Source organism: Delphinapterus leucas, chromosome 2 (genome assembly GCF_059928025.1).
Source record: "Delphinapterus leucas isolate spDelLeu-1000000601 "Yukka" chromosome 2, BTC_Dleu_Yukka2, whole genome shotgun sequence".
In the NCBI taxonomy this organism is placed as follows: Eukaryota; Metazoa; Chordata; class Mammalia; order Artiodactyla; family Monodontidae; genus Delphinapterus; species Delphinapterus leucas.
This window is the reverse complement of record NC_143130.1, coordinates 83,627,362-83,650,862: the sequence shown is the minus strand read 5'-3', so window position 1 is coordinate 83,650,862 and position 23,501 is coordinate 83,627,362. Positions and strand designations below refer to the sequence as shown.

Here is a 23,501-nt window from a genome sequence, read left to right as displayed (position 1 = left end):
AAAACCTTGTCTGTGCAATGAAAAAAGGGCATTTGGAAAAACAGTGTCAAAAGGGAGCACTCTATGTTTGCCCTGTATACCACTAGAAATAAGCCATTTAAAACATTTTCAATGGTCTATGGCTTCGGTTTTCACATGGTATTAAAACAACTATTTCTTACCATTTGTATTATTATAATCATGCTCATAATGATGAAGTTGTCACAGTCTATTTACAGTCTATTTACCTGCACTATGCTTTCTGGGATAAAAGTGAATTTATCCTAGACTTAATGAATAGAGCCTAAGGCTAGACGGTGGCAAAAAATTCAGTAATCAAGATAAATATATTTTAACACAATATTTATAAAAATCAAATTAATGCAAAAAATCCATGACATTGAAATCTTAAATGAAGATAGAATCTGATAAGGTCTGATGAGGGTGAGAGTGAGTGAGTGAGTGGTACTAGGACAACCTCACCCCAGTCCCTGCCCTGCCAATGACATGAAGTGACACATGCTGTCTTCAGAGGTCACAGTTGGGTGAGAGTTTCCAGTGGCATGCTCTTACTAGAAGATCTGTTAATTTTTAGTTTACGTTTTTCTCATACATGCTATCTGTAGGGTCCTTGTTGTGAAATCACAGTGCAAAGTCGTCTGGGGACCATTGTACAGGAAGCCATGTAGCTTCATCAGAAAGATATCCACTCAAGAAAGTTTTAACTTCGCAACTTTTTTGGTCACAGTTCATTTTGAAAGTATTTTACATTGCTAACTAGGCACATGTTTACAAAGTAATGACTTCCATATGAGATTAGACACAACTTTGAGCACTTTACACGTAAAATAACATTTTGTGGAGAACCAAAGAATATATAGCACTACTTTTAAATAACTGTGTAATCAAAATGTATGCAATAGAAATTTTAAAATTACATGAAAGAGCCCATTCTGTAAAAATGACTTTAAAGTCAATTGGAATTAATAAATTCTGAGCCTTCTTTTTAAACATCTGGCATAAAACTTAAATTTTAAAACTTCAATTATTATAATGTGCCCTCTAAAGACTGAAGAGAAAATTTCTAAAATTTTCATATTAATAATTATAAAAGGCTTTTAAATACAGAACATTGGAGGGAAATGTACAAGGAAGGAAACAAAAAAATACCCCAATACTACCATCTTGAGATAGAATGTTAATACTTAGTAAAATATTTCCTATCGTTTTTCTAATAGTGACATGTTTAAACTAGCCTTAACTTAGTTTCTAAAATAGCAACAGAATATTTCAGGCCTGAGGCCACCGTTCCGTGTTTATAATGCTATAAATTTTACCTTATATTTGAAGTGTTTTACAGTGTTCAGATTGCTTTCCATAAACCATCTCGTACAGGGCCTCTGGACGAGCCCTTTGAGGGAGCTCTCTACATGGATGGGGAAGCGAGGCTCTGAGATGCACAGCAAGGACATGCTGCCTAGACACATGGCAGTGAAGTTCTGGCTCTTAAACCTAGATTCTTCCCTTATGCAATATTGCCAGTGTGTAACTCCACAATGAATAACAGAACCCAGGCTTGCAAATTTGAAAATATGATATTCCTTGGAGGAAAATATGTAATCATAAACATCACCAAGATTATTACCAAGAAAGAAGCCCAATGTAATTTTTAAATGATTTACTTATTACAGTGCCAAGGAAGACTCTGGATACAAACACATTTGTTTGCTAATACAATTACTCCACTCTTACCTAAGACTGTACATACAAAGGGACAAACACCTAATTAAGAGGCAGTCAGTTTTGAGCTTCTAGGTACGATATGAGTGATCCATTTAATTGTGTGGCAATTTACTATTTCAAATTCTCCTCACAACAGAAATTCCTGAAACATGTTGAAAGTAAGTCAATATCATTATTTTTAAACAGACTAGTGGATCTGTGTCATAAATACACTTGCACATGTATATCAGGGAACATTATTTAAATGTCTATCTCTAAAACTCTCATTTTTAGGAATTAAAAGTTTTGATAATTAATGGTGTTGGTCTCCAGAATTCATATTGATAAAAGATTTTAATTAGTCATTCGATAGGAATTTTTAAATTTTAGCAACTATAAACTGTGTTACCAAAAAAATCTTAAAAATTTCATTTAGTAATGTCAGGGTTATGCTACTTCTAATTTCCTATAGCTAGTGACATAATAAAACATTTATCAAGAATTCAATATTGGTTTCCTTGGACCTGAAAAAATGCTAAATATGGCAACTATTTAAACTTATTTTTATTCTTCTTTGAAAAAAGAATAATAGGACATAGCTATAAAAACAAAGAAGTTTATTTTTAATAAACATAACAGAACTTGAGCATCTGAATTAGTTTCAACTATTACAATTGCCCTTGTGAGAGGATATATCCTTATTTGATATTGCTATCATTAATAATATTTTTGGGAGTCCTCCTTGTAATGGCTTTCAGAGCCAGAACACAGCGTGCAAGAAAAAGTGTTCCATTGCCTAGCTTGATACCTTCCCTTATTTTGAAATTTGTTCCACATGTCTTTTGACAATTTTCAGAGGGGTGAGGGAAGCACACACACACATATATGTATATTTTTTCAAAGGATGGTAATTTTCCATCATTATTCATATTAACAATATATTATTGTTAGTGACATACAACTCAAAAGTAATTTCAAGTAATATCATCTTTTAGGAAAGAAAAGAACACACATTTTTGCCTATTTTAAAACAGTCACACTCACCTCTCTAGTTCTGGTATATTCATTTACTCCAATCATTAATTATAAGCTCTGTAAGGGTAGAAACCATTCTATTTCAATTTTATAGCTCTATTCTCTAATCTCCCCCTCTCCCTTGCCCACTGCATCCTCCCTTGTACAGAACCTGATGCTGATGCCCCAAAAAATGTTTGTTGAATTGAAGTGACTATAACTTCCCTATCAGATAGATATATAAAGATATATATCATATATTTAACACTTTATTTCCATTTTTCTATGAATTAGTCAATATTTGTATTCATATGCACACTAATAATCTTCTTGATGATTTTCTATAAATTCAGGAATTATACAGTATAAATCACAGCAAATAAATCAGATCACTAAAGGCCTTAATATATGAGCACTTTATGTCTGTTCTTATTTATATTGCTTCCCATATTTTAGTTTGAGAATTCCTGCTAGTCAAGCTTCTTTCTGGGAACAGAACTACAAGAGTTTTTACTTATTAAAGATCAGTTGTGATGTGCTATCAGTAGATTCCCCTTCCCTAGTTTACATGTATATGGCCAACAAGATCAACCTTTAGTGAAAGACATTAGCCTCTATGTCATTAGAAGTCTAAATTAACTTGACTGCACAAGATTGGTCCCTATTATACTGTGTATCACTTATTTGGGCTAATTGATGACTAAATGGAATTGGCTATTTGTTGACATTTCATGTTTAAGGATGAGATTTACCATAGGGTGATTGATCTGAATTAAAGCATCTACTAAGACAAAATATCCTAACCTAACAAATGAAACAAATTTGGCAAAGTTTTAGATCAAATACATTTAAGCAACATTAAATTTAAAAGCATTGTTTGTTACATTGTTTAAAAGCAATAGGGTTATATAATTCAGGAACTGAAAAATGGAAGAAAATCTAAAATGGTATTAAATTTGTGTCTGTGGGCTGGCACTCCTTGTTGGAAATAGTCAAACAAAAGTAAGAGGCATTGAATGATTTAGACAATGATTTTCTAAAATTAGATGAATTTGAATATTTTCCATCGGTAATGACTCTGGCCAAAGTATCAGCAGATTTACTACAAACTAATAACTAGACTAATAACAACATAGCTTATACACAATGGTAAACAACTGGCATGTTTGGGGTTTCTTAATTTGTCCAAATCCAGTTCAACAGATGAGATTCCATTTAGCACAGCTTGCAGGAGCACACCTTTGCTATCCATAAATGATGCCTTCGTTCACCTGGAAAGAAAACAGATTATCTTGGGTTATATGGTAAAATAAAGAAATAAGAGAGAAGAAAGGGCAGGAGGAAGGAAGGGAGAGAGGAAGGGTGGGAGAGAGGGGAGGATGCAAGGAGGGAGGAAATGAGGAAAGAAATAAGTGAAGAAATGGAAGAAGGAAGGAAGAAAGGAATTACCTATAATTTCTACATTACTTTTTCTATATGAAATAAAATGTTAAGACAATAAAGAAATTCTTATAAACCAGGCCTCAGGTAAATGTATTTTAATTGCACATCTTATTGGTATAGGTCTTTTTTAATCACCGAGAAAGGTAAAAAGTTGTCAACAAGATGAATCAAGTTTGAAATTAGTAAATTTCCATAAATTTCAAGCAGCTGAATTGTTCTTAGAGAAACTCACAACTGCAGTTTTAGGACCAAATGTTATAAATGTCAGTTGAAATATGGTTTGAGCTATGGAATAAAAAAAACCGCACATACTTCTCAGACTACTTGGATGATTATTGCAGGCTAAAAGATCACTTGATTAAATTAATTTGAATAATTGGAGCACTGTGCCTCAGTAAACTACTTCTAAACACATTTATATTAATGTTGTGACTAATCATAGTAACTCCCACTCCTACTGGCAAAAACTCAAAAAGCTGATTATTTACTTTAGCTAAACCAATATTCAGAATTGTATTATATATGTATTACATATATATGCCTAGAATTTTATGTCCTTTAAAGGTTATTAGATTAATGCTTAAAATTTTCCCTTTGGGTAAATTATTTACAATATTGATATTGTTAAACGCAACCGGAAGACGGAGCTTACATGTTTTTACTACTGAAATTGTTCTTACTTCTTCTGGAACTTTTTTTTACCACTAAACATAAGAAGTGTGTTCTTGATGGCTATGATTGATGGGCTGCTCGCACATTCTGCATTTTTTCTGCTTCGCACATCATCATCAGCCATCTCCAACACTCCACTCCTGAGTCTGTCCTACTTTCTGTTACCTGATTTTTGCTGGTGATTCATGAGCCAGAATAGTATAAAAAAAAAAAAAAAAAAAAAACCTTGGCTTTTCACAACGTAGTATCCCCTAGGAAACTGTAAGAAATCTAGTCTTGTTCATCAGATTCATGCAAATGCAATGTTGATTAACAATGATGTATGTAGATCTACATAACGTGCTATATAAAAACCACTAAAGTGTTCTGTTAATGGCAGATGCATACCGATTATAAACTACTTCAGAATGACATAAAAATGCTTATCTGAATCCTTTTTTTTTGGACTTCCAAGTTCTCTCTCGTCACTACTATTTCCAGCTGAAGCTATATTTAAGTGCACTATCCCTGGTGCACTAGGAAGTGAAATTCTTAATTTTCCAAGCCAATAAGGTGATAAAAGCTCAAGGTTTCTCATTAACACTTGGATAAAATTTGTGAATGTCACACTAAATTTTTTATCATCATGAGTACAAAGATGAGGGGCAAGGAACACTTTTTTAATATTCTGGAGATTGGGGATTGAGCTATAATCACTGTGCATGAAACAATTAATAAGAAGTTAACCATCAAAAGACTAAACTGAACTATTTTTGTGATAACATCTTTCAGTTTCAAAAGCAACCAGGCCTTAAAGAGCCAAAGAAAGAAAGCCTTAATGGCCCTAAAAACTCAAAAAAGGGAGCTGCAAGTTCACATGTTGTCTCAGTGCTTCTATTACTAGACATTGAAGTTATTCCCACAGGTTCCAGGAATGTATAAATGCTGGTGAAGAAGCCAGTAGACTTCACAGAGTCTAAGCCAGAAACTTCAATCTGGGATTCACCTGTGAGTCAAAACTCGTTGCTAATGAATTATTCCAAAGAAAAGACACTGCTGAGGGAGGCCTTAACCGATCAGACAAGACCTCCAGGTTCACTAGCTGGCTCAGAGTAACAAGAATGCTCTGGTCTAAAGGTGCTTTGCCAACCTTAATGGACTGCAGGCACCCACCTGGGTATACAGCTTGAACCAATAAAGAGATCACAATGGCGTGATGAATAAGGTAGAGCGCTTTAGAGACTGGGTGAATGACCACTCCACCAGGTATCTAAATTGTGACCTATATGCACACTCCAGGCCATTTACTAATGGGTCATCCTAGTCAATTCAGTGCTGGAGAAGCAGTGATGTCAATGAAAAAATAAACAATCTACATACTGAGTTCAAAACCCATTTTATTCAAAGACAGTCAATTTGCAAAGTCAACCTTACTGTTTTATATAAATTCTAAAAGTTTGATTTTATTACTGATATTTTTAAATGCTCTATCAACATTTAAAACATTTCAACTTCATCTTTTAAAAAATTGTTTTAGTTTTTCTGTACTTCAAGTTTTCTTACTCTCTGCAAATGCAAATTAGTTGATATGAGCAATATAAAGCTATATGAGCTAAAGTAATATGATGTTTAGAGAATTTGCCAAGAAATCTTTCCTTAGAGAGAAGAATATATGAGGCAATATTCTTGAACTGTGCTTGAATAGGAAAATGATTTTTTTGTTTTCATTTTCCAGATGCTGTTTGAACAACTGGGCTATTAATTAAAAATGATGTAATAAATATATTAGTCATTTAGAATTACATAGATAAAAACCATGTAAGGTCAATATCCATTAAAGCCAAAAGACTGACCACATTCAACTTTGTAACTAGGGGATTTTGCATGTACATGAAAATGTTAAAAAGAATTTTAAATAAGTGATAATATTCCAGGTGAAAATAGTAAGAATAATTCATTCATATTTAAATACACTCCTTTCCATACAAGGAATAATGACTATACTAATGAAATTATAAGCTTAGCTACTGAAGCAGTTCTGTTGGTTTGAGAACATCTTCTCAAAGCTTACCATTTAAAAATCCCAAATTTTGTTTTTTCTTCTAACAAAGGCGGTTAAACATGCTTTCCAGAGAAACACCACCTGTACATGGTAAATAGAGTTAACTAAACAACCAAAGTAATGTTTATAGTTTTGGAGGCCCTACATTTGAATGACTTGATATTTTGAAGTTAATTTTTGGACGCTGAGAAGTGGACAGTCATATTTTCACAGTACAAGGAAGTCCCACCATGCCACCAATTTCACAAATCTTCCTTCATGCTCAGTTCTAAGAATTTTGCCTCTCAAATGCTCAGACTTCAAGGAACTGCACTCTCTCATCAAAATCTTTCTTACTAAACAAGCACCCCTGTCAGAAGTGTCTTAATTTCTTATCACAGAATTTTATCCACACAAGGAGCAATAAATAATTCATGTCACTGCCTCTTTGTTGTGTGTCCCTGAACTGCACAGAGCTGGAAGGCTGACAGCTGTGTCAGGACAAGCACCAAAGATCTGACATGACAAGTGACTAACAAGTTTCTTTCAGTTCATAGAGAAGGAAGACAATGGCCCAAAGTGCAGAAAGAAATCTTGAAACAAAATAAAACTGCTTCTTTCTTTTTACCTAAGTGTTTGCTATGAGCTTATTTCCAACCCACAAGCCCTGGTCATTTTATAGGACTGCCCAGCCCCCTTTATTCCTCACACTCGCTTGGCCATTTACGCCTGGCCACGGATCAATATGAGCAATTCTTGGAGAAATACGATGTCTCCATGACAACCAAGCCACAAATTCTCAGTGGAAGGCAGTGAGACCAGTAGTGAACTCTCCAGAGGTTTCTAGGCCTATAAGGCAAGATGTCTTAAAATGCAGGAATGGACAGAGGAAAAAGCCAGAGTAATTCATTCTTTATTACCAGTTTAATGATGTCCAGTGTATAGAATGGTACTCACTTTTTAAGTTAAGATTCTTTATCAGCACCTATATTTTCTAATTGATCTTTCTTTTTGATATATCCTTTTGTTTATATCAATCAGATAGACTATGCTATATTTGAATCTCACTACAATTCCACTCATATTGAGGGATGACTGAAGTTTATTCTACTTTTGAAACAGTATAAAGCTGATCTATTTATTCTTGCCCAAAGCAATGAACCCTTCGGTTAAAAACTTGCCTCGTGGATTTAACTGCCTGTTAAATGATTGATAGAAACCTAGTTTAAAAACTAGGTTTTTAAACTGTTTTTAAAACAGTTTAAAAACCTAGTAAAAATTAGACAAAATTTTAGTCAGAACTAAAAGTAATTTAAAAATAATTTTAATAGAAATCTGATGCTACCACTACCCGCTCCCTTTTCACGTGGGACACATCTACATTTGTCGTTTGGATATTATGGCAGGGGTTGGGGCTAATGTGCTAATGAAAAATTTCTGTCATTGCTAAAGATGCCATTTCTCAGTTCCATGGATTCTGAAGCAGAAGTGTGGCTGAGAACAGACACCCAGCAGCAGTTCATCTTTTGAGGAATCTTGGTGTAGTGGAGGGGACTGAAATACAAGCCATTGCGACTGGGCCTATCGGGGTTCCGAGATGACTTAGGGGACCTGACATAGATTGCAGGCTGCACCTTTCACTGAAAATTAAATCTCAGTAGCTCTCCTCGGGGAAGGATCAGGGGACTGTTTGCAGCTGCCCCCTGTCAGCGAAGGCTACAAGATTTGGAAATCTCTTAACTAAGCTGACAGGCCACAGAGAGGATGAATCAAAAATCTGATACATGGATCAGCACACAAAGATGTGAGAGGGTAGAGAGTACACAGCGGCCAGAGAAAACAGGAAAGAAAAACGTTCAGTGGGGGAAGATAGTTAACTCTTTCGCTCATGGTAATAAGGCATCTTCTAGCACCTTATGGCTTTGTAGTGAACCAGGAATTGTCGTTCAACTCTCACAAGATTTTTTTCCTCTTAATTAATTAGTTGTTAAGACAAGGCATGCTTCAAAACAAAAAAACAAAAATTCATGCTTAAGCATTCCTGGACATACCCTTCCAGCACATTTCTGTCTGTTCTTCCCACAAAGAGAATACAAACATTAGTAACTTGGACATAGGGTAAATCTTATTGAGTGAGGAAGGGTTACTATTTTGTTTTGTTCTAAACAGTTGACACTGTCCATTTGTTCATTACTGTTATGCTAAAATCCTCTCATCCCTTTTAGAGTTCTGTTTGTATTTAGAGAGGTAAAACAGATAGTAATGATGACGATTTGTTTCTCTTTTCCCCCTAATTCTCCATTTCCACTTGATCCCATTATTTGAAATATTTAAAATGTTGCCATTTTTCCAGTTTCCAATCTCTGCTCCTATTAACCACTTTAGCCTAAAATTGATGATAATGAACTAATAGTGTCAGCTTCCCTTCTCAGTCATAAAGCCTTTGTACTTCCTCCAGCTGAATTCTTGATGAAAGAGGAAAAGATAACAGCTCCACACTGTGACCCCTGGAGGTGACCATTAATTTGACAGTGCAGCTGCTAAGAGAAAACAGCATTACAATGTCCTCTCCCCCCACTCTCTTCCAAGGACCCCAAAGCTGTGTCAAATTTATCATTTATACTTGACTATTTTAAAATGGCTTTCACCTGGATTCTCCGACTCTTCCAAGACACATCTGTCAGGCATGTCCTCGGTGTCTTGGAAGTTTGCCGAGTTTGAGTTGCTGTCATGCTTGACCGGACTGACTGGAGCTATTAAAAAAAGAGAGAGCAAAGAAAGAGAAAGAGAGCGATGAAAAAGTAGTAATAAACACCATTAAACATTTCCTTTCATTTCCACAGATATTTCCAGGGACACACTATGTAAACACAAATAATAAATTGAAATAAAATGTATCCTCTAAGTATGTATTGGCAGACATGTAATTAGTTGAAAAATCTATAGATGAGACTTTATCTTAGAAGAAAAATAAGTTCATGGCATCAGCTTAAAAGCTACAAAGTAACAAAGTGATCCCTTCGAAGTAGAAATCGTATTTTTAATGCATAAATCTAAAACAATATAGTCAATTAACAGCAACAGGACACAGAAGGAAGAACATCAGGCTGTTCAATTAGACCAGCTCTATGCTGTTGCAATGGTTCCTTTTGTCACACAAATCACAGTGGATGAACACTTTTTATGCATTTTGGTTCTCTTTCATCAAATTAAAAACTATTGTTCCAAACACAAAAAGCCCTATAAGAATAACTTTAAAAAGATAGGGTGAATACGTTGCAAATGATAATAAGGAGGGCTGGTGTTTTGAATGGTAGGTCTTCAGTCATGATATATTTTCTGAGTAGGAATTATGAACAGAAACAGAAGCCAGCGTAGGAATCTAAAATTTCCTATAAACACATTACAAACTACTAGCTCTGTTAGAGAAACACAGACTTAAGTTTCCACATTTTTCCACGAGTTGTACTACTTTGTCTAAATTCTCTCCACAAGTAACATATTTCCCTGTTATATTTGTTCAAGGAATCATTTGTCAGGAAAAGTAGACATGGTCTTCATGAATACACTCTGAATAACAAAACAAAGCAAGCCTTCAATAATATAAATTATGTCATACTTACTTGTCTGAAGCCAAACAAAATTGAATTTTGTCTATCACAAATTGCTTCGGTGAGAAGTACCACTGTCTTCTCAGGTCTTGATAACACACACAACATATTATTTATAAGCCATAAATGCAATAGAGAAAATATAGATTTATAAGTCATAATATGTTTATATATATTTAACATAGATATTTATAAGAAATAATGTGTTTGTTGGCCCAGGGGAGTGGGCCTGGCCGCTGTTCGTAAGCCTCCCTTAGGAGATAAGGGAGCAAATGCAGAGGCTAAAGCTTGTGTTGCTTCACACATTCGATAAATGATACAAAGGAGGGCCGCCTGAGGTCCAAAGCAACCTTAGGAGAGCTCACACCTCCCAGACTCCTTGTCTTGTTTTCATGGACTGTGCATAACAGTGGTGACCATAACCTGAGGCCCACATATACAGATTTAAAGGTGACTTGTAACATGATTCTGGTCCAAATATTCTTGCCAGTTTCACCCACCCTCTCAAAGCACAGATAGTGCTGCTCTCTTCTGTGGAAGGGCAAGCGTAGCATTTGAACTCACTGCTTTTCTAAAACTTTTTGTATGGGAACAAAATATGAGAAAAAATATACAAAATTCTGATTTTGAATAAACATACCAAATGTTTCCTTTTCTGCATTTGATTTTTCTGAAAAAGAAAAACATGGAAGTAGGTACCATGTCTGTTTTATTTACCTCTGTGTGCCCTGGGCTATGGAAAGTGTTCTTGAAGGATCTGTGCAATGGGTGAATGGATGAACAAATGAATGAAGCAGACGTGCCATGCTGGATGTCTTCCCGAACCAGGAGGATATGTGCTTTGAGTTACTTTCAACCTGATCTGCTCGGTTTCTTGTTAGGCCCACTTGAGATAAAAGATGCATATTTACAAAATAGTAGTGTGGGTTAGTCCATGACTTGGGAGGAGACACCTAAGTAGTATGTATGGGTAGTATGTATGGCCTAAGTAGTTATTTTGGTGTCACTGCCTTTAATTTAGTTTTCCTCAGTTTAGATCATACTTACAGATTATTTTTGAATCCATAGATTTTTTGTGAAAGGTTTAAGTGGAATAATTAAATGCATCAAAGTTGCAGAGTACTATTACATTGGTCAGAATTTTCTGGCCTGCTTTAATGGTTTTTTTTCTCTATATACCTTGTTAATTTTCTGAGATACTTACCTTGGTATTTATAATAGGGAATTAACCATACAACTAAATCTATTACTAACAATGAATGAAGTAGCATCTGTGTTTACTTGGGCAACTGCATCACACTTGTGATCCCATACACTATTCTTTCATCTAAAACTTGCATCTATTCATTTATCTATTCATTCCCCCAAAAGACTCTTCTAGACACAGGGGCCTCAAAGAGCTGAAGAGAGCATGGTATTAGAACAATGAAGTCAACGCTTGCAACCATTTTTAGTGGCAATAAAGTGGTCCCAGGATAAACTGACATACCAAATCTTTCAAGAAAAGTGGAAAGTTAGATGTAGTTTTAACTGCATGATCTTTATTAAACTCACAGTATAAGGTACCATGCAGCTATTTTTGTCTCCACCTCTGATTTTGGAGGGTGTGCTTTGTGTGGGGGTAGGAGGGTAGAAAGGGTTGTTCTTCAGATATTTTGCTTAATTACACTTTAGCTTCCAAATTTGAGATGGTACAAGATGTGCCATTTTTTTACTGGGTAGTTTATAGAGTATCCAATTAAATCTACTGTGGAAGAAATCCCTACATTCTGTCAATTGGGAACAACAGATATTGGAGAGGTTAATTACTGCCATTCCACTTTTTTTTTTTTGATAGGCCAATCTTTGCAATTATTCTTTTGGGTGTTTCTTGTGATGTTTCATCAGTAAACTCTGACATGATGTGTGGCCTAGGCTTCTGTAAATGAATCATTTCAAAACTGATGAAATCAACAAATATTGATCTAGTCATTATTATGGGTAGAGCTCTGTGCTAGACCATGTGAGGGACAAAAAACACGAAGCACTTTTAATGTGCCCGCATACAACTTGTGATCTAGTTGAGGTATAATACAAAGTAACTAGTAGGAGCATTAGAGACAATATTCCAAGAGTGACATGGTTTTTAGGAATGCAGAGGTAATTCCCCTGCCATAGGGTTTGTTGGGAAGTGAAATTTAAATTAAATCTCCTTGAGAGGGAAGGTGTGAACCCAGGCCTGGCCAAAGAAATACATTAGCCTGGGGTCACAGATATATTTAACAGACTGTTACTGCCTACTTTTGTATATATTTTTAATGAATTCTCCTTACATGTCTCTTTGAGCTTTTCTTGAATTGCTGTTGTGGCTAATTCTCCTCACCTGTAGAAGTTAGCTATAGACAGGTTCTTCCTTGCCGTAGATAGTCAATAATTTGATCTTTACTGATGGTGGGCCCATTTATCACAGTAAGCTCTCCTTTCACTATACATATTGACTTTTATTTATCAATACTAAAGTCCATTTGTAGCTCGTCACTAAAGTTCTTGGATATTTTCAGTAGTTTTTGAAGTTGCATTTTAGAGCTTGGCAGAGAGGTACTTTTGACATCAATACAGTGCAAATGGTTGCTAGGCTCACCCTTAACTTAAAATCAACTGTTTATTTCCTCTGTAATGCATTCTGAAATAGTCTGCATTTGGGGGGCGAGGGGCAAAAAGACGAACACTTCTTGACAGTTCTACCACTGAAAGATGTAAGGCTGTTCCATTTATTCATCACATACCTCAAAATATTGACAACTAGAAGGCCAGTGTTCTAAATATCTTTGTAATATCTTTGGAAGCTAGATAGAGGGAGAAGTCCACGTACTTTGTAAAGATGCTTTTGACTACGGTGTGCTTAATTAGTGTTAAAGAAATTCCTAAAGAAATAAACGGTTCAACTGTAGACAATACAAAATCAGTTTTTAAATGACACTTAAGAACATATAATGAGGAAGCACAGAAAATTGTATGACAAAGACCCTATAGAAGAATTTACTGAAAAAAAATGTGGTGACAGGGTCAGCAGTGGTTATGCTCCTTTGCCTCCCTCTATTCTCTATTTTGTTTTCAGTTAATGTCTAAAAACTCCTTCCTGCCTTTTCTCATCATTTGTGGAAATGCAAATTTTCAGTAAATTTTGAAGGTGGCTAGGCCAAGGCAACAAACAACTTTAAGAAACATCCTCCCCACTCCCAGTGAGAGAGTGACCACTGGGAAAAATCTCCATCCATCTACACAAACGGCAGCTCATTCTACCAACCTAGGCCAGTACTGTAGTATATATAGAGCCCTTGTGTAAAAATCCATATCATTCTCAGTGTGAATAAAATTTGCAGCCCAAACAATGTTTTCAATATGATGACTAATAAATGATTAAAAAATAGATCCCATCCAGCATGTGTATGGAGTTTTAGGAAGCACTGGAGATATTGATAGGAAAATCATTTATAAAAAGATATAACAGTTTGAAATGCTGGTCAATTGAATAGAATAAACCACTGTATTAGCAGATAAAACTCAGACAAAAATCTTAATTGCATCTTATTCAAAGGCATAAAAATAATGTGCACGTTACAGAGGTCATGAAAGATTAAAAGTCCAGTCAGATTTGAGGAATGAGCAGTGGAAAAGAAGTCAAAGACCTGAGTTCAAATCTACTAGCTCAATATGGTGGACAAGAGTTGATCACTTCTTTGGCTGATAATTTAGGTCTCTTCTCAATAAGGCATCACTATGAATCAACTAAAAAAAATCTTTCTACAGGTTTAGAAGGAAGAAAAACTACAGTAAGTTCAAGTACAATAGAATTAAATACCAACGCAATCCTGACAGATCACGAAAAACTGCAATATGTTTTAAATTAGAAGGAGGCATAATCAGGGAAAAGACTTTAAGTGATAACACTAAGGTTGTAAACAAAGAGGATGTCATTTGAACAGACCACAAATTCAGTTTACAAAGTGGTTCTCTCTGGACAGATGTCTTATCAGAAAAACATATCCAGCTAAAGAGCTATGTACATATTACCCCTACTTAAAGAGTATCTACTGAGATAATCAAGTGATAGGACATCCTGATTACATTTGAAAAGCAATAGCTACATCCTGCATCAGACTTCAGGCTTACTTTGTGTTCAGTGTGGACTGGAAACTGGAAAAAAATATCATATAGGAATGCCTAGAATTAAATAAAATATCTAATGCTGCTTTATAACTAAGAAATAACTGTTTTATGGGCAAGTTCAGCAAGATGAGTTAAGATTAGACTTATGTGTTTTACTGTCTTTCTGAAATTGTAATCTGACACAGAATATTATTTTCTGGCTGACATTTTCTAGTGTGAATTGCTTTAAACATGAGGTTTTTTCAATTGGTAAAGAAATAAATTTTCCAAATGCTGTGAAGAGTAACTATTATTTTGGTATCCTAACTAGATATATAGAATTGGAATTATTATTTTATTTAAATATTTTGTGATATATAAAATATACATATGCAGAGGATCAAATTCTTTACTATCTAAGGGGAAAAAATTTGTAGCTAACTTCTACAGTGACACAAACAGCTAAATGTCTAATTTGGGGGAAGATAAATGTGAATGAGAAAGAAGTATTAATTGGTTACTGCATCTTTTTAAATAATGTTTTATTCCTCTAAGATATAAAAATATTCCTGTTATCCAGGATGTTTGAACAATGGGTTGCTTTGGTAAGGCTGGTAAATAAGCAAATACATCTCTAGCCTAATGTAAGACACGAGACAGACACTTGGACTATTTATGAAATGACTGAGTAAAGCATCTAACAAGAATTTCTAAGAATTAAAAAACCAATGATTAATTTCACTTGAAGTTTAAGGGAGAAATCTTAAGGTCAGGCATAGGGTTTATAGCTTAAATATACCCAAACACCTCCACAATCTATTACTAATGCCAACAGGCAGACTACATAAAGAAGGCGATCCTACCTGCCTTATTTTGGGGAAGATAAAATTCCTCATTTTTTATTACCCAAATATATGTATTAATTGAAACAAAGGTGAATACCAACAACTTCGTTACAGAGATGAACTTCTTAGTTCCCCAGGGGTGGGGGTGGGGGAGGCATGTTGTACTAGAAAAAAGCTCAGTTAATAGAAGATCTGTTTTTAAATTCCACTTCTGTTCCTAATAGTGTGACCTTGAGCATGTCATTTCACTTTCCTGGACTCGGGTGCTTTTATTAATAAAATGAGAGAATTGGACTGGACAGCTTCCTTGACATCTTCCTGCCAGTTAAGAATCCAAGACCAACCAATCACTGAACAGGATAGTAAGAAGATAAGTGGCTACTACAGTAACCTTGGAAATAATGAAGGCTTTTGAGGCCCTTTCTCAATTAAGATTGATATTTTCCTACAAGTAGTAATCTCCATCTGACTGAGGGACAGAGGAAATCAGGGCAGCTTCAGAGAGCTCCTTTGGTAGTTGCAATGCCAGGGTGAGGCAGCCCTATCGAAAGATGACCAAGAAAGGACTGAGGCTGCAGTATGGCTACTCCTGAGAACAAACAAGGTGACTCCTTGGCATAGAAACATCCATCAGATATTTACCAATGGTGTAAAAAATCTTTAAAACCAAATTAAAAAAAAATAAGTTATACCTTACCCTTCTTAGAATCATATTTATGCTATTAATTTCTTTAAACAATCCCTCTCTTCATTGATCAACTTGGCAAATATGAACTTCAGTACAAGATGAATCATCCTAAACTAAATTAATTGGGTCCATGAAGTAATTGCAAGAAGCAAACCTGCAGTGGACAAGCCATGGCCTGGAAGTTAGATCTGGGTTGGGTTGGGCTGAATTGGCATTAGACTCCTCTGAAGACTGGCCCCATCTTGGTTTCATGACCCCAGACATGAAGAGGTTCTCAATTATTGTTTGCTGAATGAATGGACAGTGTTATAGAGAGATGTGGTATTCCTATGGAATAGTATTTTCCTCGTGTCAAACCTCTTACAGAGAGAATCAGTAGAACCCCAACTCTTTCTATTCCTTCTATATGTAAAACTGAAGCCCATGAAGTACTTTGTCTTACTCAAGCCTGGCATGAAAACCAACTCTAATCAAATTATTTAAACTCTCAGACTGAAACAGACTGTAGAGACATACTGGATGTAGGATGGGGAGAATATGAAAAAGGAAATGTGCAATCTGGGAAGTAGAAAAGGAAATAACAGGGAAAAATGCAACTTTCCTTTTTTTCTGCTGCATTTCTTCCTCCACCCTCCCCAAAAGGCAATTCTCAGAGTTACCTATGAGAGGTTTGCCTGGATTTCTTTATGTGCTCCTTTAGAGCACCAGCTCCTTGGCAAGCAGCGTTCCAAGGAGAGAAGTGGTAAGTAGATGAGCAAGCACCTTTTTTTATTTTTATTTTTTAATCATCAAATCAAAATAATTTCCACAGCTTTGGTCCCTGGTCAATACTGAGTAAATTCAGAGTGGAAATAATCCAGGGAAATATTCCTTATTATTATTTTTGTATTTATCTATACTTTGGTAAAGAAGAGATTTTCTAGATGCAAGAAATAAGCTGGTCAGATCACCAAGCTCAATTCCAGCTTTTTACATTAAACCATAGAGATAATTGTTCAGGATAGGGGGACTCAGGAACATCTTATCTGAAAGGACCCCTTCATCACAGAAAGGAAGTATAGGTGATGAATGAGTTCTAAGAAAGTATAGAAATTAACTCTCACACTCTTCAGGCAGTTTAGATTTTGTAAAACTCATATGACTTTTCTCATAAGGACTGAATCTATGGTAAAAACAGAAATGCATTAATTTTACTGTTCAGAAGTTCAAGAAGTTGAAAGCAGGAATAGATTCCAAAGAAGAAAACAAAAAGATTCCCACATATTGATACACTGAAGAACAGTCAGTAAAGGGAGAATTCTAAGAGGAATTTGTAGTAAACTCCCCAGCTTCCATTTGAAAATTTAGAAGAAGTTCAGGAAAACAAGAGACCCTTCAGTCAATGGAGCATCATGCTAGCATTTAAGACTAGAGATAAACATGATTTATATATGAGCTTAAGATAAGGATTCACAGCATAGGGCAATTTAAACCAGAGCAAAGTCTACAGTTATCCATAAGGAAAAATACCAAAAACATTTTCCTCTAGAATCAGTGGAAGAAGAAACCGTCAAATGGCACTATCACTGGAATTTGTAAGAGTAGCAACCTTTCCATAGGCCGAACCTAAAACGACACCATCAGCGTGGGGAGAATGCTTGGCAGGCAGTCTCAAATCCCCAGCTGATAGCCGTCTCTATCTCAGGGGAAAATGCTTGTCTCAGATGGTTAGTCAAGTGTCAGAGCTCTTTCATCTCCTAGGTAAGAAACGGAAAATAAGGAAATCAAATTATCTAGACTATGCCTTCATTTTCTGATTCTTTGTCAACCTTAAGAAGGATGCAAGGAAGAAAAGGCGTACGTTACCATATTTTGTATCATTAGGCTTGGGTACTCTGAATGTGATTTATTTTTATTTGAATGACATCAAAATGGCATCTTAGTGATATCTTGAGAAATTATTGAAATTGAATGGAAGTCATGCTTGGATGATAAAAATGTGCTTTACCACTGTATTTATAATGTAATCAGTAGCAAGCATCACTCTCTCACACACGCACTCACACCAGCCATAGAAAGCATAGGTGATCTGTTGGCATTGATTGCCTCTTATGGTCATGCATATAAATTGTAGTCATTCATTTAAAAATATTAATTTTTCTGGGGGATAAATAATGGAAAGTTGCCTTTTCAAATCCTCAGGCTGTGTCACTGCGTAACAGTATTTGTGCTAGTATCTCTAAGAGATGGTTGCCCAAAATATAGAAATAAACTTGATAAGTAGTAGAGAGTCTCATTTTGATACTAGACATTACCAACTATAAATAAAGGATAAAGGAAACACACCTAAAGAAAGTAAAATTTTAAAGAGCAAACATGCAGTGGATAAAGGGAAACCAGCAACCATAATCTAATGAGACTTTTGGAAAACTAGGCTCGATACAAAAGAGATGTTATAATTAGAGAACTAAGATATAGGGAAAAAAGGTGAGAGACAAGCAGATATTTCTAGCTAAGACAGTATAAAACAGTGTCCTGGATTAGTGTATAATACTTCTCTTAATAAATTGTTTCAAATTATTTGGAAGAATACATGGTAGAATCTCCAGGACTATAGACGAAACTAAGGGTTCCTGAATGTGAAATGTTAACTATTTTACATTCAGGAACTGAATTAGAAATTCAGTTGATTAGATTAACTATAGAAAACAATTGTAAGGCTGAATCAGTGGGGATACATGCTGTGTACACATTTCAGAATAGTAAATTCTGGGAAACATTGAAAGAAAACATGATCCAAAGTATATGTAACAAGAACATGACTGAGCTATCGTTTGCTATGACTAAGGACATTAGGCCAATATAAAAATGTAAGCAGATGGTTAACAGAAGCCTGGCATTTTAGGAAGGGAAAGATCAACACAATAAACCAACCACAAGAAAACCAACAAGTAAACCCTGCCTCTGCACCTGAAACCCTGCATATGTCTCCAGGGACTATAGCCAATACAGGGCACAATGGAATTTAAGAGGCCAACCAAAGGTCTGGGGGCAAGTTGAGGGGAGGAGAATTTATATAATATCAGAATATCTCAGAAGGAAATTAGGAAGACCCAGACTCCAGCATGGAAGTAAAAGTGAAGAAGAAAGTGACTGATACTTGTAAAATTGCCAAGAAACTCTATCTATCTATCACCACAGTTTTCTCACCTCTACTTCCTCCAACCCTTCAAGAAGATTGTACTGTCACCCTACTCTCCGTCACACCTCTGTTTTTATGGCCTGATAAGAGTATCTCTCCCTGCAGTAATTCTTTAAACTGAGAAAAGTCATAGCCCTAAAACCAAGGTCTAATCATGTAGCTTCTGTGTAGAAAATTCTGCAGTCACCTCTATTCAGTCAGCAATGGGGGGTTCTGGAGCCATGGATTTCAAGGCCTTTCAGGATACAGTCTCAACTCACGTTTAGAGGCTTCTCACTGGATGCTGTGAGAGTGTTAGACTCTGATACCATACACTACAGCTGGACAAGACTACCCATTGTCCCCGGGCTGTGCCATTTATTTTCTACATTGGTACCTTTGTGAAGATCCCCATCTTGAGATATCCTCTGTCACCCCAATCTCTAGTTCTCTGCTTGCCCAAAACTACCCCCCCCCTTTTTTTTTTTTTTTTGTGGTATGCGGGCCTCTCAGTGCCGTGGCCGCTCCCATTGCGGAGCACAGGCTCCGGACGCGCAGGCTCAGCGGCCATGGCTCACGGGCCCAGCTGCTCCGCGGCATGTGGGATCTTCCCGGAGCGGGGCACGAACCTGTGTCCCCTGCATCGGCAGGCGGACTCTCAACCACTGCACCACCAGGGAAGCCCAAAACTCCCCCTTATTAAAAATTCAGCTCAAATGCCATCTTTTCCATTTAGTCTTCAACAGCCCACAGTTAACGGATTTTGCCCCTTCTTCTGTGTTTCCCAGCATTTTATTGGCCTGTGTTATTCTTCTTATCCCATTCTGACTACCTCGCTGGGCTACATTCATAGGGAAGCAAGATATTTCAGACACATCTTGAAATTTTGAGGCTGATGTCATGAGGACAACTTTGCTTCTCCACAATGGAACCTCTAGTGCTGCAGTCAGAAGACTGGGCTAGAAGAAGCATAGGGCTGACCCTGTGTGTCCATTTCTGTCATTCTTAACTTGTCTCATACAGTTGTAAATTCATAGATAGTATGCGTGTTCCTCAAACATGGTGAATCTAATGCTCATGGGGAAGCTTACTTATGGATGGCCATGGTTAGGAAGTCAACCTTCTCAGCACTGATGAGGTCATATAGATGTTGGTGGACCATGTTGAGCAAGATCTCTAGGCCATAGCATCATTTATACAACACTCCTTCCATTCCTCTCAAAGAACTTCGTAAAATAAGAGTTATACACTGCAAAATACTATACCTACCCCGACAACAGAAAATGCACTGATTTCCACTTTCTTTTCCTTACCCTCATAAATCATAAAGTTAAATTTCCCCTAGGGACTTCATTTCTCTGAACTCAACATACAGGCATAAAACAAATTTTGTTCTCACAGGACATCCCATTTTTGTTTCATTAGTTCAAGGAAAGGGTCACTCAATTTTTAAAGCATTTGGTTTGATCTTTGCTATGATTCATGCCATCTAGCCTCCACAGACTATATACACTCTATATACCGAAATGTTTCTTATATATAAAATGTGTCTCCACGGACTCTATAATAGTGATACCTTCACATAAAGCACGCAAAAGCTACCTTCCAGACTCATGAGTTTAGAAAAGGTGACCAGAAATAGAAAATAAACTTTTTATTTATTTATTTATTTTGCGGTACGCGGGCCTCTCACTGCTGTGGCCGCTCCCATTGCGGAGCGCAGGCTCAGCGGCCATGGCTCACAGGCCCAGCCGCTCCGCGGCACGTGGGATCTTCCCGGACCGGGGCACGAACCCGTGTCCCAGGCATCGGCAGGCAGACTCTCAACCACTGCGCCACCAGGGAAGCCCTAAACTTATTTTTTGAATATTTAAGCAATTATTATTTTGCCCAAGTTTCTATTCCAAGATAGATTTCTTTTCCTCTTATGAAAGACAAAATGCTTCCCTCGAGGTGGGGGTGTAAATGCTCTTAAAAATTTCCCCCAAATATGAGGTCTAAAATTATTCTCATTCTATTTTACACATTTTTATTCCATCTTTAACCATCTCATTGATATTTCATTCTACAGAGAAGGTGATAAAAATTTTTTATTAATGTAATAAAGGGAAAAAGAAATAAAGATCTGTCATAATTTAGCTAGATAAAATGAATTCTTGTGATCTTAATGTAAGAACAGACTATGATCTCTAAAGGAATACTGAATTATGGAAACATGATTTTTACATAATAGAACCATTTTCACTTACCAGTTAATCATATTAAATAATTCTTACTGCTCTATTCGTTCATATGCTTTTTCTTCTCTAAATTCTTGCCATGGAACATTTAAGTTATTTAAAAGGTTTTCTCATTCTATTGGCTATTGAGGGGCTCCCCCACCTCCTCTGATGGCCAAAATTTGATTTTCCACGCTGGGTATCTACAGGGAACCACAATCATCAGGCTTTGCATAGAATCTCCCTTTCTTCATGCATTAAAGATGACACAGATTTATTCCTCAAAAAACAAATAGGGAGAGGAGATTTGTATTAAACTCATTTTGCCAAATTACGGTTATTACTTTGTTTTAAAATCCTAAAGATTTTAAGAGGCTCAGACCAAGCATAGCACAGTTGGAGTTTGAAAAATGGCAGCTCAAGCAGGGAGGAAGCAGTTCTTTCCAGGGCATTTCTCTCATATTTCCTACAGGAAAGGAGTTGTCCAACTTAGAGACATTCAGTACTGCCAGAGTAGGGAGGTAAACAAAAATACTTTACAAGTCCTTTTCATTGACAAATCTAAAACATAGATCAAATTGGCCTTCTTCCAAGAATAAACAGCCCCCCACAGTGTTCCCCCACCCTGTGGAACAGAGTCTCAGAGATTCCAGCCCACATATGGCAGAAGACCCTGGCCTGCACTCAGCCAGCTAGTTATCCATGGAAGTGGCTCAAGGCTGACACTCAGATTGACTGGTTCACACTAATTTACTTCACACTGATTCCATTTATCTCCTAGAAGAACCCCTGGCAGCAGCTTATAATGGCATATCCTAGGATGCCTGCCTGCATGTGTTTTTAAAGCAGCAGCGCTTGATGAATCTGAGTCCAGAAAACAGTTCACAGATTGAGGAGTAGGTGCAGTCAGAAAACATCAAGAGGCACAGCTGGGACTTGGTAGTTTGCTTGACTGGTCTGAGCAGCTGAGCATTAACTGTGTCTGCTTTTCTGCTGGCTGCTTACTGCCACTGGGACAAATCAGAGAGCCGCTCCCTCTTTCCTTTACAACTCACCCTTCAAAGGAAAAGAGAAAAGAAAGTGCATCACCATCCAAGTAGCATGTGTAGCTGTAGGGGAAGCTAATTTGACCATTTAACCTTTACTCTTTAAATACTATGATATTGCTGATCTAGGTAAAACTACAGCTGGTACTCCTGAGGTTAAGATGCTGGATATTTGGATGAGGCAAAATGTAGCTAGAAAAAAAAGAGACTCCAAATTATTTTATTTACTTTCAACAATGAGGTGAAAGTAAATGAGATGTTATGATTGTGGGGCTAGTTGGTTACCATCTTGATGCTTGCTCTCCCATATCTACTGTAGAGCTTGGGGAAAGATACAAAAGGGCTCAATATTTGTCAAATGAAAAAAGTGACTGGATAAATGTATGAACGAACAAGTCACTATTCTCTACTATGTGTGTGTGTGTGTGTGTGTGTGTATTTTTATTACAAGCAGAATGTAGAGTGGCTGATGGTGTGGGTTATGGCATCAGAATTCAGACTCTGCCATTTTTCTTTTAATGAATCAAAACAGAGGGGTTTTAAAAAGCATATATATAAAGATATTTATGTGTGTATATATACATATAGTTGATATTTTGAATATGATTCAAAATTTCTATGCTTGTTTTATATCAGCTGCATTTATATCAACTGCATGCTGAGACTCCTAATGGTAACATGGTCAGTATCCAAAGGCAGAGGGAAATAAGAAGGGAAGTTAACAGCATTAAACAATAACAATTCAGTGGCAAATCTACCAAAGCAGTGACAAAGCATATTTAGTACTTAGAAGGTTAAACACTGGGCTGCAGTGGCTTGTTGATGGAAAAAAGTAGGATTAAGGCTTTTGCGTGAGCCTTGGCATGATCATGTTGTCCGGCTGCTGCCTTAAGCTTTGAAAAACAGCTGGGATCATCTACTTATGAGCTCCAACTCAAAGATGTTTAAGCAGTC

At 36.4% G+C, this 23,501-nt stretch overlaps 1 protein-coding gene across 1 annotated transcript in view; it reads right to left on the bottom strand.

Moving 5' to 3' along the window:
- Positions 1-345: 345 nt before the first annotated feature.
- Positions 346-23,501, bottom strand: part of WDR72 (WD repeat domain 72) — a 193,887-nt gene continuing 170,731 nt past the window's right edge. The window contains exons 18-19 of the mRNA XM_089907181.1: positions 9,499-9,603; positions 346-3,986 (exon numbers count right to left, since the gene is read on the bottom strand). Coding sequence (XP_089763307.1) covers positions 3,931-3,986; positions 9,499-9,603 — 161 coding nt within the window. The 3' untranslated portion in view covers positions 346-3,930. The remainder of the gene's footprint in view (positions 3,987-9,498; positions 9,604-23,501) is intronic.